The sequence below is a fragment of the Oncorhynchus clarkii genome, chromosome 18, assembly GCF_045791955.1.
Source record: "Oncorhynchus clarkii lewisi isolate Uvic-CL-2024 chromosome 18, UVic_Ocla_1.0, whole genome shotgun sequence".
Classification (NCBI taxonomy): Eukaryota; Metazoa; Chordata; class Actinopteri; order Salmoniformes; family Salmonidae; genus Oncorhynchus; species Oncorhynchus clarkii.
Window position 1 is genome coordinate 14622178 of NC_092164.1, and position 18695 is coordinate 14640872.

General features: G+C 44.2%; 2 protein-coding genes across 3 annotated transcripts; one reads left to right on the plus strand and one right to left on the minus strand.

Annotated features, from left to right (window-relative positions):
* Positions 1-761: 761 nt before the first annotated feature.
* LOC139373047 (calcipressin-1-like) lies at positions 762-13036 on the plus strand. Of its 2 annotated transcripts, none has more exons than XM_071113074.1 (4): positions 762-1212; positions 10459-10632; positions 11059-11218; positions 11389-13036. In XM_071113074.1, the coding sequence occupies exons 1-4, from the start codon at positions 1090-1092 to the stop codon at positions 11577-11579; spliced, it is 648 nt and encodes a 215-aa protein (XP_070969175.1). In that variant the 5' UTR covers positions 762-1089; the 3' UTR covers positions 11580-13036. The 2 variants fall into 2 exon arrangements, with proteins under 2 accessions (XP_070969175.1, XP_070969176.1); XM_071113075.1 differs by lacking the exon at positions 762-1212 and adding an exon at positions 8044-8643.
* A 671-nt stretch (positions 13037-13707) lies between these two features.
* LOC139372460 (small integral membrane protein 11-like) lies at positions 13708-15583 on the minus strand. The gene is made up of 3 exons (XM_071112184.1): positions 15443-15583; positions 14099-14338; positions 13708-13945 (listed from the first exon to the last, which is right to left on the minus strand). Exons 1-2 carry the CDS (start codon positions 15464-15466, stop codon positions 14135-14137), a joined length of 228 nt encoding a protein of 75 aa, XP_070968285.1. The 5' UTR covers positions 15467-15583; the 3' UTR covers positions 13708-13945; positions 14099-14134.
* Between the last annotated feature and the right edge of the window lie 3112 nt (positions 15584-18695).

Sequence of the window (18695 nt, forward strand, 5' to 3'; positions counted from 1 at the left end):
CGCCAGTTTAGTTTTCAGTTCTGTTCTCCTTTAACATAACTCATAGGCTGAGCCTCTGCTGAGGTCAGTGAGGATGCTCTGAGTTAGCTTTTCAGTAAACCACAGTTGTCCTAGTACTATCCCTTATCCCCTTTCAGGCTTTAGGCAGAGTAGACCTATAAAACCACTGTCTGACAGTCAGAGGTAGACGTACAGGTAGAGGCATCAGAATGTAAAGGATTGCATTGTTGACCAAATTGAATTATTCACACAAGAGAATTTTGGTACAAAAGGATGAATAACCTTAGTAATTATTTATCTTTTAAATTTCATTCTTCGATGTAAACATATTGATGATGCTTCCATCATACTCTTCAAATAAAGAAGATCATCTAATACTGACTGTAGGCCTTACGTTTTTCAACGTTAGAGGGCAGTATTGCTTTGTTTATAATGGTAGTAAATATGATAAAATAGAAGGTCATTTACATATAAATAAATAGACTTCACTTCAGTAGACATAAGTATGGCATTTGCAACGAACAGTTCAGGGCAAAATGACAGTGTCCTAAAACTCAACACTGACAGTGGCAGCTAATGTGCCATCACCTTCGGAGCGTTCCAGTAATTTGCAATGGGGTAAAGCGCTGCGTAGACATCACTGATCTAAAACAGACTGTATGAGTCAAACTCGTTATCATGTAATCTTTTGGACAATCCCGAATTGCAGTGATCAGTGAAGCTGCGTTGCGACAGTTCTAAACCGGAAAATCGCATCAGCTGTTTTTCGTCCCCTTGACGTCATCTCCTTTAGTCGATGTGCCACCAGCTCTATACCAGTACTTTCAGTTTTTATTGTAATATGCGTTTTGAATATAATTTACTGAGAAATATTTGGCCATAAAACAACATAGCTACATTAGTTATTTAACTTTTGCTCATTAATTAATGACGAATCTAAGGAGCTTGCGATGAGATAGTAGCTAAGTGCTTCTGCTAGCTAGCTAGCTGAAAGCTAACGGAGGACCACAGTATATTTAGCTACAGTGACTGCTAGGTCCGAACTGCAAGTTGAAACAACTAACCTGGCGCGACTAGAACAAGTACAAGATGCAGAAATCAGAGAAGAGCGATGGTGCTGAGGCAACGGTCGACGTGCAGTTTACCGACCTACCCAACGCCCTTATCGCATGCAAAGTAACTGAAGATGTTTTCAATGACCAAACTCTGAAGGTAAGGATGTGTGTTATGGTGGATCAAAGCATTCAACCAAAGCAAGCTTGCATTACATTACAATGGTTCCCTACTAAACAACTTAAACCTATGTGTGTGTGTGTGTGTGTGTGTGTGTGTGTGTGTGTGTGTGTGTGTGTGTGTGTGTGTGTACTCATGTTCAATCCAAAGATAGTATTACATTCCACTCCTCCAAAGAATTGGCATCTTTCTAAAGATGAGTCTTAGGCTCCTAGTTGTGTAGTTCCAATCCACCACTCACACCCTCATCACACACATGGAAATTGTTCCCTTCCATCCCCTGCCTGATTCCATAGGGGTTGGAACAGTTCCATCAGCAAGAACATTACTGGAAGCTTGGAAAAACTGATTCTGTCCTAACTGGGCCAGAATCTCAGAGTTTAGCCAAGGACAGATGCACACAGGCAGAGTGTTTATTTTACTCTTTCCTTTCCTTGTCTTCTTTCCTTCATGACCACTTAGCTAGCCAATAAGTGAAAATGATATGGCACAAACATGTCTAGTCATCTCTGCTCCTCTCACCGATCTCTTGTCAGGGGTTTTGGCTGAGGAGGCTGTGACCTCTTTTGCCAGTCAAATGAAGGCCACTGGAAGTAGACTATGTCGTAACACACTGTAATCAGAACAATGGAAAAGGGTGTATGCTCTAACTAGGCCAGATGTCATTCAGGAGATCCCCCTGAACAACAGCAGGGAGAGAGTTGGCAAGCAGGGGCCCTATTCAGTCAAAACCATTTCTGGACTTTGAGGATATAGCCTAAATCATAAAACAAAGATTGGTATCTTTAGTAAAATGCATATCTGGTACACACTCCCATTATCTCAGTCTCTGATAACATCTAGCCTTCCTGAGGTCAGGTGAATGTGTCACAGGGGCTGAGTTTTTGTGTTGGAAATCTGACTAATGTATTTTTCAGTGTACACAACATTCTTCCGCTCTGTGTGTAGGCTAGTCTTTGATTCAGAGAGAGTTTCCATTGGAGCTGGCAGGAAGCACGGAACAGTAAGGACAGCAGTCATAAGCAGGAAGGGATGAGGTTGAAAAGGGGAGAAATTAGAGACTTAGTTCTATGTAAAGACTAGGCCCTTTGCCTTGCAATTTGTTTAAAGCAAATAGAATAAATCCACACACTAGGGCTGTCCCGATAAAAACATTTATATTGGTTGACCGAAAGTCGTCCGTTCTGCATATAACAAATAGGATGTCTATATATCGAGGGGGGGAAAAACACATAAAAAATTGAGTGATCGGAATTTTTAAACGTATTTTTCCATATAGACACACTCTATTTGTTTTAATAAAGTCAACTATATGCATTGAGCTTGTCTGATGCTTTAAGCTCACTGTTTGATGAAATAAGACGCACATGACTCAAGAGGGAGCCAGAGATCAAGATAACCAGAAGAAAAAATCCTTAACCTGACCCAACCATCCTCCTGAAGTTGCTGGTAATGGGCTACACAAGGAGTCCACAACCTTTCTCATGAGCAATGCCAATTTATCTAACAATTTCTACCGATTTGCATGCTAGTTATGGTTTTCAAATGCACTTTTTCATGGAACAGTTTAATTTAATTTAGAATAACATCTTCACATCACAAAATCATTGTCATGTGGTTAATCAAAATTCTATCTAAATAAAAATTATACAAACTTAAAATGCAACTTCTATTGCCATTGCAACTATGTAAAAATAGCCTACATAAAACCAACAAATAAAAACATTGCAGCCTGCAGGTATAAAATATCCTGATAAAAGAAATATCATATAAATCACATTGGCTACGCAACGAACTTGAAACATTGTATTAACTATTAACTTGGGTCTGGCCCAGCTCACACTAGCAAACTTGCAACATTGTATAACATATTCTGGGCCCTCAGTTTCCTGTGCCAGTGAGCTTAAGAAGGACACAGCTGTAGGTTATTTGTGCAGTGGATAAGAAGTAATCAGGTAGGTCTATTTTATGACGTTTCCACTGGATAAGAGCATGACATTTTTCCCTTTCACGCTGAGTTGTTATCGAAAGTGAGAGAGCTGTAAAGATTTTTCAAATACACTACCGGTCAAAAGTTTTAGAACACCTACTCATTCAAGGGTTTTTCTTTATTTTTTACTATTTTCTACATTGTAGAATAATAGTGAAGACATCAAAACTATGAAATAACACATATGGAATCATGTAGTAACCAAATCAAAATAGCCACCCATTGCCTTGATGACAGCTTTGTAAACTCTTGGCATTCTGTCAACCAGCTTCAGCTGGAATGCTTTTCCAACAGTCTTGAAGTTCTCACATATGCTGAGCACTTGTTGGCTGCATTTCCTTTCCCACTCTGCGGTCCGACTCATCCCAAACCATCTCAATTTGGTTGAGGTCAGGTGATTATGGAGGCCAGGTCATCTGATGCAGCACTTGGAACCCAAAATCTCCAATTTGGACTCCAGACCAAAGGACACATTTCCACTGGTCTAATGTCTATTGCTCATGTTTCTTGGTCCAAACAAGTCTCATCTTCTTATTGGTGTCCTTTAATAGTGGTTTCTTTGCAGCAATTCGACCACGAAGGCCTGATTCACACAGGTCTCCTCTGAACAGTTGATGTGGAGATGTGTCTGTTAGTTGACCAGCGTTGGACTAGTAACCGAAAGGTTGCAAGATCGAATCCCAGAGCTGACAAGGTAAAAATCCGTTAACCCACTGTTCCTAGGCCGTCATTGAAAATAAGAATTTGTTCTTAACTGACTTGCCTAGTTAAATAAAGGTAAAATAAAATAAAATAAAAAATAAAAATAAAGCATTTATTTGGGCTGCAATTTCTGAGGCTGGTAATTCTAATGAACTTATCCTCTGCAGTAGAGGTAACTCTGGGTCTTCCTTTCCTGTGGCGGTCCTCATGAGAGCCAGTTCCATCATAACGCCTGATGGTTTTTGCGACTGCACATGAAGAAAGTTTCAAAGTTCTTGAAATGTTCCGTATTGACTGAACTTTGTTTTAAAGTAATGATGGACTGTCGTTTCTCTTTGCTTATTTGAGCTGTTCTTGCCATAATATGGACTTGGTCTTTTACCAAATAGGGCTATCTTCTGTATACCCACCCTACATTGTCACAACACAACTGATTGGCTCAAATGCATTAAGAAAGAAAGAAATTCCACAAATTTACTTTTAAGAAGACACACCTGTTAATTGAAATGCATTCCAGGTGACTACCTCAAGAAGCTGGTTGAGGGAATGCCAAGAGTGTGCAAAGTTGTCTTCAAGGCAAAGGGTGGCTATTTGAAGAATCTCAAATATTAAATAGATTTGTTTAACACTTTTTTTGTTACTACGTGATTCTATATGTGTTATTTCATAGTTTTGATGTCTTCACAATTATTCTACAATGTATAAAATAGTAAAAAATAAAGAAAAACCCTTGAATGAGTAGGTGTTCTAAAACTTTGGACCGGTGGTGTACATTGAGGAACTATTGTCATTCTCAATGAATGTAAAAACAGACTTTGTTTGCTTACTGTTTTAGGTGAAGTAAACATTACTTTGAGAAGCTCCACAGCTCATTAGTGGTGGTGCGTAAAGCCAATCAGAAATACAATCAGATCCCCAAATGGGCACATTTATATGCCTACATTTGCACATAGGCATACTCAACGTTGACAGGAGCGCTCCAAACAAAGGAGAAAATAACAACCATCAACCAGTCAACTATTTAGGGTCAGCCCTACCACACACGGTTGCTTTTGTTCATGAGAACCAAGTGTCAACTCACCATGGGTCTACTACACACTACTATGGGCCATACAAACAGTACTATTGTGAGAAATGGCAAACAGAAGTCAATGCTGTATGGAATTTACACATTGTTTGTTTAACATAGAGGCCTAGCTGGTGTGGTGACATTGGTGAATAGTGTCAGATTCAGCTGAAATGTATGTTCCTACTGATGGCCTCTTCCATGGACGGGAGGGGGCAGAAACAGTGAGACAGGTGCTCAAACCAGAACAGCTGGTCAAGCCACACATACTCCAACTCTCTCTCAATCACTCACTGACTCACTCTCACACACACTCTCTCACACACACACACACACTCTCACACACACAGATCAATGATTGATTTTTCAATTGGGCTTAGAAGGAAGTGAAACAGGGTAAAGGTCATAAAAACTTGACTGTTTGGAATAAAAGTGTTTTTCTTTTCAGAGGGTCACGTCCTTTAAGGAGCTTTGAGTCAGCTGAGAGATCATGTGATGGAATATTCCACTGTGTGCATCAACACTGTGTTCTCCTTTAGGAATGTTTGACAAAGACACACACCGTTTCCATCCTATTCAGATATTCATCTAGTTTTAAGACCCATCCCTGCCCTTAATCAGGTAAACTGTCCTGTCCAAATCAGAATGGCTTCCCTCCTGCAGTAAGGGCCACACATTATTACAACAGGTCATTTTAATACAGGTCACCACCAGGGACTGGCCACACACGTGACACCCCAGAGGTTACCTAATGGAAACTGTGACCTGTACTGTCTTACTGTACTCACTGAGGGATTTGCGTGACAGAGATATTTGATTCACAAAGCCTTAGGCCTGGAGAGAGAACAGAGCAGGTAGTGTGTGTGTTCTTGCACACTAGTACCAGACTGCAGCTGGTAGACTTAAAGCTACATGATGTAACTTTTTTTGGGCAATTCGACCAAATTGACATATAAATGTGAGTTGTAGATCTGCCATTCTCATTGAATGCAAGTCTAAGAAGTGGTATGTATATCCGTTCTATGTGTGCTATTTCTATTCTTCCCGTTAAGTTTTGTTTTTGTGTCTTTTACTTTCAGTTTTGTACACCAGCTTCAAACAGCTGAAAATACAATATTTTTGGTTATAGAAAATATATTTCATAGCGGTTTAGATGGTATAATGATTCTCTACACTTGTTTTGTCACAAACTGAAATTAGGTGAACAATTTAGAATTTTAGCAACCAGGAAATGGTGTAGAGATTTCTGCATATTGCACCTTTAAGTACTCTGCCTGAGTACAACCTCTGTGCACTTGTCTCCCTCTACGATGTGCTGGGGGGACAGAATCTCTTTGTTGTCTAGTCTTTGATGTAAAGGTGTGCATGCGTCTGCTGTCTGGTTTCTGGTGCTCTTCATAACTATCAGTGACACTTTGGTCTTTCCTGCTGTTTCTGCCACTCAGATCAGACAATGGTGGAGTGTTCTAGAATATACAACCAGTTCTGAGGTTCCACCTGTCACTGTCTGAGGTCACACTCTGCTGTTCTAGGTTCTGTCTTCTAGCCGACTGGCTTGTCAATCACAGCAAACGGCTAGTATGATTTGTTACTCACTACCTTTAATGTAGCAGCAGCTGGAGACGACATCTCAGACAAGAGTTGATGATCTCTGCATGCAGAATAAAAGTAGTGCTGTCAAAAAGTGTCAGTTGAGGGTCCAGACACATTACCGCGATACTGTTAACTTGCATGTAGGCCTCTGGGTGTAGTCTTGAGAAAATGGATGTGTAGGCTAGTTTTAAAGTTTGTGGGTGTTGTATGGAAACATGTGCCTCCCTCCTCTTCCTCCCTGCAGAGCAGCTGAGGTTTAATGTGAGTGTTTGTGTTTGTTGTTGTTAACCATCTCCAGACCTCTGTGTGTGTGTGTGTGTGTGTGTGTGTGTGTGTGTGTGTGTGTGACAGTGTACGTGTGTGTTAACCATCTCCAGACCTTTGTCCTACCCTGTTAGTTAGTCTCACACACACACCCACACTATCTCTTTCAGAGCTCCTTTGCATAACACTCATTGTGTGTGTGTGGGGGGGGGGGGGGGGGGCTCTCAGCCCTGCATTTTTTCCGTCCTCTCTGTTTTGGTTTCATATTCCTATTTTCCATTCCCTCACTGGAACATTTGCTTTCTCACACACACACAAACACACACACAGATTGTCACTTCACTACTAACACACAAACAAGTGTATACTACATTTAGCACATACATTATAGACACACTTGCTTAGCCTTTACTTTAGTCTCTCTCTCTCTCTCTCATACATTTTTCCTCTCACAGGACCTCAGTGCTATTAATACCACTCCCATAAAAGCTTCTGTGTTATCAAGCCTCCAGCTGCATACTTTCCATAAGAACCAGTTCTCCTTCATCTCTCTCTCTTCCCTTACTATCCACACAGACCTCGGTTTTTCAGGCTGTCTCTCTCCCTTTTTCTCATGTACTCTGTGCTTCTGCCACCTCTCTTTTAGTCTCTCTCTCTCTCGTCTGTGTCTCTCTGTAGTGAAGCTCTCGGGCGTATTTATACCCAGCATGACGTGTGTTTTCCACGGCTGACGCTCAGCAGGCCAGAGTCATGTGCCCCGATAAGCTGATTCAGTGTGTGTGTGTGTGTGTGTGTGTGTGTGGTTTTATTGTGTCAGAGTCATGGCTCAGTTTCTGATTTGCACATATTTTCCATTCACAACTAAGCAACAGATTTGTCATATGTTTTGTGTGTGTGAGTGAAAGAGAGAACAAGAGAAGAGTGAAGAGATTAACACTTCAGTCTGCTAAGGATTGATTTAGTTATTTTCCAGTCCTCTGTCTTTCTGTCCAACTGCCTCTCTAATTAGTCAGCAAAGGAGAGAGGGAGGGACCATGTCTGAGTGGAGGAGGGAGGGAGGGAAGAAAGGAAGGACACACCCCCTGTGTCAGCGGGTTGGCTGGGAGTGAATGAACCATGGAATGAAGGAAGAGAAGAGAGAGAGGGAAGGGCTGTGGTGTACGTCAGTAGTTGTGACTCTCATATAAGTGGCTGCAGAGAGAGCTAGAGACCAGACAGAAGGCTGTATTATATGAGACTTTTACAAATGCAGCCCATAGTCTCGTTGGAATGTTCTACAGCCTAGACGGAGGACTGTTTTCAGCTGTCGTGTAGCTGCCTGTCTCTGTCCTACAGACATCACTGCCAAGGGTGGAACCTTAGAGCTAACTCTGGATCTGGGCTAGCTGCTCAGTAGCTAACTGGTTCCGGCTTGAACGTCACTGGACATTTTGGCTCTTCATTTGGCCAGGACTGCAGGCTTTTACAGCTCTCTTAGTGGGGTGTGGACTGTACAAACAGAGAGAGAGAGAAGAGGAGGAAGTAAGGGAAACGGGAAAAATAAGGGTTATTTTTGTTTTTTGTGGGAACGAGATCTCCCTCAACCCTCACGCTGGGGAAGGCGGCGCAACCCCCCCACACCTGTCATCTTCATCCCGGCCCCTCCTCACAAACTCTGACCTCCCGCATTATCAGGTGGAAAGGCCTCTGCCTCCCTGCCCTTCCCATCATGCACCTCAAGACCACCAAGTGTAACGCCTTCTGCCTGGTTGCCTCGGTGACCAACCAGGAAGTGTTTGACAGGCCTGAGTCCCGGGTAAGAAGGCTTTATATGTTGCCTCTGATCTGTCTCCTAAAACTGATCTAAAGTCAGATTCTGTAGCCTTTGAGGTCCATTTCCCAGTGGTTGTAATGGTTAAGTAATCTGTTCCAAGATCTGTGCTTGGCTGCAGCTTGTGATTAATTCTCACTGAACTAATCGTTCCAAACTGCTTTAGACCAATGAGATGCAGTGGTCCTCATGGTCTGAGCTGAGCTCCTTTCAGACCGCTGTCACACTGGGTCTTTCTTTAGCGACGGACCCGGGCGCTCAACAAGGCCAGGCACGCACACAAGTTGAGCGAGGTTGCCATGACAACCGGGCAGTGGTCCTCATTTTAAGGGGACAGTTTAGTCAAGCATTTTGCAGCCGCTATTTTTAGAAGGGCGGGGGTGGGTAACGTTAGGCCTGAAAGACTGAAGATATGAAACGAGGTTGGTGAGGTTGGAAAGGTACTTACAGTACAAGTCTTCATACACTTGACAAATGTGCCTTTCAAATCACAATGCATTTGGCCTTTATAGGGTTTGGTTTTATTGTCATTGTGCCTGGACTGGTCTTGGGTTTTTATTTTTATTTTTAACCCCTTTTTCTACCCAATTTCGTGGTACCCAATTGTCCAATCGCTGCAACTCCTGTACTGACTCAGGAGAGGTGAAGGTCGAGAGCCGTGCATCCTCCGAAACACGACCCAACCAAGCCGCACTGCTTCTTGACACAATGCCCACTTAACCCGGAAGCCAGCCGCACCGATGTGTCGGAGGAAACACCGTACAACTGGCGACCGTGTCAACGTGCATGCGCCCGGCCCGCCACAGGAGTCACTAAAGCGCGATGGGACAAGGACATCTCGGCCGGCCAAACCCTCCCCTAACCCGGACGACGCTGGGCCAATTGTGCGCCGCCTCATGGGTCTCCCAGTCACGGCCGGCTGCGGCACAGCCTGGGATCATACCCGGGTCTGTAGTGAAGCCTCTAGCATTGCGATGCAGTGCCCCAGACCGCTGAGCCCCTTGGTTTTAGGCTTTTTGTTGGGCTTCTCTCCCACTGCTGGTTCTCTCCCAGGCCACAGTCCCATAACTGTAGTTAATGTTTATCTGTGGGATCATGGTGACTGAGCAGTTTTGAGAAGCATAGCCTATTTATGTATTTAATGTATTACGTCATCCCATTACTAATGCTGTGTGGCAACATCACTATCCAACTCACTTGTACTGTACCTTCTCTCTCACCCTCTTTCTCTCTCACCCTCTTTCTCTCTCACCCTCTTTCTCTCTCGCCCTCTCACCCCCTCTTTCTCTCACCCCCTCTTTCTCTCTCACCCTCTTTCTCTCTCACCCTCTTTCTCTCTCGCCCTTTCACCCCCTCTTTCTCTCTCGCCCTCTTACCCCCCTCTTTCTCTCTCGCCCTCTCACCCCCCTCTTTCTCTCTCGACCTCTCACCCCCCTCTCTCTCTCACCCTCTTTCTCTCTCGACCTCTCACCCCCCCCTCTCTCTCACCCTCTTTCTCTCTCGACCTCTCACCCCCCTCTCTCTCTCACCCTCTTTCTCTCTCGACCTCTCACCCCCCTCTTTCTCTCTCGCCCTCTCTCTTTCTGTCTCGACCTCTCACCCTCTCTCTCGCCCTCTCACCCCCTCTTTCTCTCTCGCCCTCTCACCCCCCTCTCTCTCTCACCCTTTCTCTCTCTCACCCCCTTTCTCTCTCTCACCCTTTCTCTCTCTCACCCTTTCTCTCTCTCACCCTCTTTCTCTCTCTCACCCTCTCTCTCTCTTCTCTCTCTCGCCCTCTCTTTTCTCTCTCTCCTCCTATAGGCCAGTTTTGAGTCTCTGTTCCGCTCCTTCGACCCGGACGTGAACTTCCAGTTCTTTAAGAGTTTCCGGCGTGTGAGAATCAACTTCAGCGATGCACTGGCTGCCGCTGAGGCGCGGCTCCGACTGCACAAGAGCGACTTCAACGGCAAAGAGATGCGCCTCTACTTCGCACAGGTAGAGACACGACTTCTGTACATCACCCAATGCCCCCATACTTTCAGTAACTTGGATCTTTTGGTAGTGGAAATAAGCTATGCATTACAAATAATAGCTCCCAAGTGGCACAGCGGTCTAAGGCACTGCGTCACTAAAGACCCGGGTTCGATCCCGGGCTGTATCGCCGTGATCGGGAGTCCAATAGGGCGGCGCACAATTCGCCCAGCGTCATCCGGGTTAGAGGAGGGCTTTACAAGTAGGCCGTCATTGTAAATAAGATTTTGTTCTTGACTGACTTGCTTAGTTAAATAAAGGTAAACAAATTAGTTTAAAAACGTGTTCATCACTTTGGTTTAGCTAGCAGCAGTGTTGGCACTGATTGATTCCATTGATCTACATTGAGCCTCGTGTCTCGTTTCCCCCCACCCCCCGTCTGCCCTGCAGTCCGTCCTCATAGGCAGTCCCCGCCTGGAGCCCCCTAAACCTGACAAACAGTTCCTGATCTCCCCCCCAGCTTCGCCACCAGTGGGGTGGCAGCAGGCCCCAGACGCCGTGCCCGTCATCAACTATGACCTTCTCTGTGCCATCTCCAAACTAGGGCCAGGTACAACACACACACACACACACACTTGCTACAATGAGGATGGGAACCTAAAATTAGAATTGATTTTAATTCAATGTGATGGAATTACAGTAGCTGTCCTTTGTATTGCCATCAGTTTGATTGTGGCCAGTCCTACAGTGTTAACGGTCCTCTCTCCAACTCTAAATTAGGTGAGAAGTACGAGCTGCACACCGGCACCCCCACTACCCCCAGCGTAGTGGTCCACGTGTGTGAGAACGAGCAGGACAGCTCGGGGGGCGAGGACGACACAGAAGGAAGCACCAGCAGCAGCAACCGCCCCCCTCGCCCCAAAATCATCCAGACACGGCGTCCGGACATCACCCCCGGCGTCATGCAGTGAGCGGCAGAGAGAAGGGGCGCTCTAACATCCACAAAGCATGTCTCCCACATCTGCCTCTCAGAAGTCAATGACAACCTGGCCCTGGGAGGATGCTGTTGGGACATGTAATACATCCTCTCTAACACTAGGGGGAGTCGCCTCTCAAAGCCCTGCCGTTTCATGGAGAGAGAGAGAGAGAGAGAGAAAGGAAAAGAGAGCGAGAGACATTCATCTCTTATCATTTCACATTTAATTTCTCTATCGTCCTCCATTTGGAACAATATTAGACACTTGAGAGAAAGAGAAGTAGACAGAGAATAAAGAGCAAGGGATGTTTTGAATATTTTTGCTGTAAAAAACTGTTTTACTTCATTTGCTTTGTAACCGTTGTATATGGTCAGGCATGGTAGTGAGAGAGAGATGTTGTAGTCCTCTCTAGAGAGACACCGGGGGATCAACTTTCTTTGGATTCATTGTGACTTGTAATTCAGGACCCCGTAACAAACCCTGTCTATAGACTAATTTCATACTGTGTACTGGATCCATCCTTTTCTTGTCTATAAGATGTGTGCGCATGCTGCAGTGGAGGCCGGCTCGTAATAATGGCTGAAACGGCGCGAATGGAATGGCGTCAAACTATGTGTTTGATGTATTTGATACCATTCCACCTATTGCGCTCCAGTCATTACCACGAGCCCGTCCTCCCAATTAAGGTGCCGCCAACCTCCTGTGGCATGCTGCCATCACTAGCTCAGCGATTTACAATGTTTCACTCATCGAGGAGTACAAATGACATTCTATTTGATGACATCACAATAGACCTAATTATTATTCATGAATAATTCCTAATGGTCTTTACTCCAGGCCTAACATTTGTAAGCAGAACACTTCAAAGTTACTTTCTTAGCAAATGAACCTGTCAAGGAGTGAATTCTATGAAAGGGAATAATCAATAATATGTCTCCACTAATGACTCCTCTGCTTCCATAGCGTTGAGATGTTACTGTATGTAAATACAAGCTCCCCTCCTAGGTCGTCCTCCTTTGATTGACAGAAATGGCTGCCATATCACGCTGATCACATGGGGCAGGGATGGCCTCCTGCATGGGTCTTCATAGCTTACTGTACATTTTTGCTGCACATCTTCCTGGCCAGTATGGCTGGTCTCACTTGACTTTACACAGCTATTTTGGGGCCGACTGGGGGCCATTAGGGCTCTGAACTGCAGTTACTGTAGGAGGGTTGGTTGTGTGCGCTGCTATGAGGGGGGGGGGGGGGGTTCATAGGTTGTAGTGGGAGGCTTGTGTAGATGCACTGTGAAATGTTTAATGCATGCGCCATCACAGCACATCTGGAATGAAGTTATCCACCCCAGCGGTTTAGTTGCATTAGTCATTTAGCTACTTTTGTACTCGAACTATTGACATTCATTATAATAAGCTAGTGAGTTATCATGTAATAAAGACTTCACCGCTAAAGTCATGTGAATGTGTGGTTTGTTTTAATTATGTGGTTTATTTTCATCAAATGTTCATAGGCAAGTACTGTCTGGAGCCACTTCATTCTGGCCATTTGGCGGCACTTCGCTGCCTCCCTATGGTGACAGTTGGATGTGCACCCTTTCAAACTATCACCTTTACAAGTTAAAGTTTTGTCACAGGCACAGAGGTACAGTGAAATGCTTAATTTGTAAGCTCTACCCAACAGTGCAGTGCTCAATATCAAAATAACTAATAATTGTTTTAGAAAAACATCAGAAATAAGAGGAAGCTTTATAAACAGGGTCAGTTCCAATGCCAAATGTACAATGTGCAGGGAACCGAGCCACGTACAGCCACTAAGACTTCTCAATAGTCTAATAATACATTTGATTAAGTGCTTTTCACTTAACGGAGATAATCAAGTTTTTAAAAAATCTATAAAATCATTCAAATAAGTACCAAAAGTACACTTATCATACAGACGAACCAGGGAAAACAATCAACATGATAACAGACTTTAGTGCTATAGTGGCTTCCTCATCTCCTTGATCAGGAAAAATTAAATGCCCCCTGATGTGTAGTCAATAGACTGACCACCTCTCCATCACAACACTGTCTCCAACATTCAGCTCTATACATCAAATGTGACAAAGAAAGGCTGCTTCAACAGAGGTACAAAAACAGTCTTTATTTACAAAACATCTGGTGGCTCTGAAGTTAAAAGTTTGTGTAAGAAAAGAATGCCACCCGCAGCAATGCCCAGGACCCCAGGCCTGTTCTGGGTGAGTACTGTCCAACAGGAACTAGACATTCTCAACACTTCCTCCCCAGACCAGCCAATCAGAGCTCCGCCCCATCCTTGGAGCATGTAGGTCCCCAGTCTGGTCAGGTGACATACTGTAGTTCCTGGGAAGAAAGAGGGGAAATGTTTAGCTCAAACTGACCAATAACTACTGTACTTTAAGGCATCATACCCTTTGAAACACCCATTGTTATCTCCCAGTCTATGTTGCTGACTGATTTCCAAATGGACTCATTTTGTATTGTATTCACTTTCACCTTTCATCTCCTCACACTCTCCCTTGTTCCTCCGGGTCAGTCATCCTTCTTGTTGTCCAGGAGCTCGTTATCCAGGAGCTCCTGCACCTGCTCCGCTATCCTCCTCTGCTCTGCCCTCTGTATCTTCAGCTTGGCCTCTTCCTTCTTAGCCTGATAGATCTTCACTCCAGCGAAGCCCAGACACAAGACCAGGGTCTTCAATGCCAAGATGTAGAAGAGCAGAGGGACATTGTCCAACGCCTGGAGGGAGGGAGAGATAGAAAGGAGCAGGGTGATGAGAGAGAGAGAGAATGAGGCTATGTGCTGTGTGTTTAGGTCATGAAAGCTCATGAAGGCTGGTAATGTACAGGTTAATTCACTATAGAACAAATCTATAAAATATAAATCAGCCATTCTGTGGCAAACTAGATGGAAAGAAAATGAGTGCTTGTTTGACCAACAAAGTTGTCCGACTTAATATAATCCTCTGTCATGCTCAATTGCACAGTGGACCAAGTAGAGGACCAAGTCACTCTCCACCAGCCCCTCTTACCATCCCTCAAGGAAGGAACACTCTAGAACAACGGTTCCCAACCTTTTTCGGTTACTGTACCACCAACTGAATTTTGCTCTGCCCGGAGTACCTCTGAAGTACCCTCTCGTGCATTTTACCAGTAAGCCTATGGTCTCATGAGCCTTCTCAGGTACCCCCTGTGGATTCCCTGGTTGAGAACCACTGCTCTAGAATTCCACAAGGGACCAAAATACTACACCGACCCCCCCCCCCCCCCCCCCCCCCTACCCCCACACCAAAAAGTCCAAAGACTAGAAGTCAGCTGACACCCAAACAGTCACCATAGTTGGCAGGACAGCTGCAACCATCCGTATACTAGGCCTGTCTTCTGTCAGTCACACACACACACACACACACACCAAATTAGCTGATCTTTTTATAATTAGAACCTGTCCATTCAGTTACTTGTAAAATGAGCTGACTTTTAGATCTGCTTCTCTGCGCAGCGCCTGCTCAAGACGACCCTCGTGAACTAGACCAAACCGTGCTGCGTAGGCTGCAGTATTTATAGCAAGACTATCCTAAAAACGTTGCAAATGCGTCACTGTACAAAGCACTCATAACAATGTAGCTAACCAACAACAGAGAATAAAAAATATCTTAAAACGTAACACTGCACTGTCCATGCAAATAGCAAGTGTCACTATCAAGTCACAACAACATTGGAGAGGATGGGCAGCTTGCCAGACATCAACGACCTCGTAGCGGAATAAGGGACGATTTATAGAACACAATACAACATTGTGTTCTATAAACTAATGAATAGACGTTTATTAATATATCTGACTTACCTTCCAGTTGATCATGTGGTCCATGTCTGCTGTAATGTGACGTTGGACGGAACTGTGTTAAGAAAGTGGCTTTGGGTGAAGTTTCCCCTAGCACAGATATATGTGGCACTGCTCCGGGAGGTAAAGTATAATGTATTACTTCTGGGGGCGGGGCTTAAGACATTTTACCAATAAGAATGCAAACTTTGTTTGATGTACATTATTTGGACCAATCGTCATCTAAGAGTCGTAGAACAAACCGGTAGGTTAGCCAATGAATGGGCACTGAGAGTTTCACGGGAAACATGTTATGACGAATGGAAAAGAACCGTCTAGAAGTGACTCCAGAGATATTCTTACTTCTTACTATAAGGTTACAAATTTGTAACGGGGTTTGCTAATCTGATTAGCCATGTTATTATTGCTGAATCAGATTAAATGTAGACCTACTCCATCACCAATTATGGATTTAACCATTCGAGTTTCACAAACTTTGTTGTGCTTCTAGCCAACATCTAGCTATAGACAACGCCATACAGTTCAAATTATATTTATAGCCTATTATAAACCAGGTAGTTTGGGACCAGGATGCTGATTGGCGGGAACAGCATATCAGCGGTGTGTATATCAGACAATATACCATGGGTATGAGACAAAATGCTTGTTAATTATGTTGGTAACCCGTTTATAATATGAATAAGGCACCTCAGGGGTTTATGGTATAGGTCTATGGCTAGGGGCTGTGTCCAGGCACTCCACTTCCCGTCGTGCGTAAGAACAGCGTTTAAGGTGGGTATATATTGGCCAATACCACACACCCCCTCTGGCCTGAATGCTTAAAGGTATGCTGTGTTCTATGGAAAACAATGTTGGCTATTTGAGGTCAAGCTACTATGACAATGCAGTATTGTTCAGTATCCTCTAGAGGGCGATAAATTACCTCTCCATTAGTCTGTTGCGTAGGGCGTTTATACTCCTAGGCACAGATTTAGAATCAGCTCATGAATCCAAAATCAAAACCATAACCATCAAGACCAAAACACCAAACTGTCCTTAGATCAGTGTCTGGAGGCTGTTAGAGATACTGAAGAAGACACGGGGCATGGAGCGGATCACTTTAGTCAGGGCAGGATCATTGTTGGTCACCACCCTGACAAAAGTGATCCAATCCAATGCGCCCGTGTCTTCTTCTTCTACATGCCAGGATGTAGAAGAGCAGAGGGACATTGTCCAACGCCTGGAGGGAGGGAGAGAAAGGAGCAGCGTGATGAGAGAGAATGAGGCTATGTGCTGTGTGTTTAGGTCTACAAGAAAAAGTTACAGAGCCAACCAAGGCTCATGAATGTTGGTAATGTTCAGGTTAATTCACTATAGAACAAATCTTTAAAATATAAATCAGCCATTCTGTGGCAAACTAGATGGAAAGAAAATGACCGATTGTTTGATCAACAAAGTTGGCCTTTCAAAGTGTGTTGCATTATGGTTATAAAAAGACTTGCGACGACATGTCGACTGAATTCACTTGACAAAAATCTGTTTTTTATGAAGTCGCCTTCAAGTCGCTGCAGTTACTTCTCAGCCATCACCTGCATTTTGGGAAGCGCTATTTGTCAATCAATGTTTTTGTTTGACCCACGTGAACATGGCCAAAGACCTGGCTGAAACAGGAACCAACATTGCCAGGATTCTAAAGCTACAGGGGATACAAATGAAAGTCTCTCTAGCCAATGAATTGTACACATGTTATGTTTTTCATTTATGAGTGTGTGATATGGGTTAGGGTTAGAAAAGTTTATTTGGATATTTATAAATACATTTTAAAAAACAACAATAGCAGCTATGTTGACACTGCCCTATTGATATGAGCCTTGCTGTTAGAAAACCCTTACACTGTATGACCTTCGGCTGTCGCAGGTCCTCCTACCCCCAACTTCACTCTCCGACTTTCGTCTACGGTCGGCTTCGTTAGGCTTAACGCTCGAACACACCAGCAGGAGGACACACACGTGTGTATGTGCATTTGGAATGGCTGTGTTCGAGAGAATCAAAAACGCACATTGTGACTGACTGACTGATATACAAATAATAAGGAGTGTTATTTCTGATTTGTAGATTCATCAGTTAGCAGTCACCTGCAGTCGTTTTGATGCTCTTGAACACGGCCAATGTGTCACCCCCTTTCCACATCTGCACTGATCTGAAAATAACTTGACAGGTGGGAAGAAAAGGAAATAGTATTGTGACCTCTAACCCCTTCCTCCGCCCCCTTCCATCTCTCCCCGGGCCACACCACCCAATGGGCTGACAGGGCGCAGAGCCTGCTGGGAGAAACAACACAGGATTCTGGGAAAAGCAGAGGAAGTCTTTTCTTCTTAATGAAAACACCACCTGTGTCTCTCTTTATACAGTAGAATATCTGGGTATCAAAGAGGCCTTACTTGTTTAAAGATGTTTTTTTTGTTGAGCAGTTAGATCTGAACGTGTTTGTTTGCTTTCTAGTCGTCTGAAGAGTGCTGGAGAGAAACACTTCCCTGCAGAGGACACACAGCTGATGGAGGAGGATGGATATCCTCACACACACACACACACACACACACACACACACAGGAGTAAAACAGGCAATCCCCCATGACCTGTGCTCAGCTGTATGGTCAAAGGTAAATAGGTCCACCAGTCATGAGATGGCATCATCATGGCTCTTGTAAATGTTAAATAGATTCAGCCAAACATGGCTCCCTACCCAGGATTCCATGCCGCTCCCTACCAGTACTCTAAAGGACTGGTCATTCACTAGCAATGTACTTGGCAACATGATATGCCAGAGACAGAACAGTGATATGACGCCCACTTGGCAGCCAGTTACTTACTCTGACCTACTTTCAGCTAAACCACAGGAGTGTTACTTACTCTGACCTACCTTCAGTTAAACCACAGGAGTGTTATTTACTCTGACCTACTTTCAGCTAAACCACAGGAGTGTTACTTACTCTGACCTACCTTCAGCTAAACCACAGGAGTGTTACTTACTCTGACCTACCTTCAGTTAAACCACAGGAGTGTTATTTACTCTGACCTACTTTCAGCTAAACCACAGGAGTGTTACTTACTCTGACCTACTTTCAGCTAAACCACAGGAGTGTTACTTACTCTGACGTACCTTCAGCTAAACCACAGGAGTGTTATTTACTCTGACCTACCTTCAGTTAAACCACAGGAGTGTTACTTACTCTGACCTACTTTCAGCTAAACCACAGGAGTGTTATTTACTCTGACC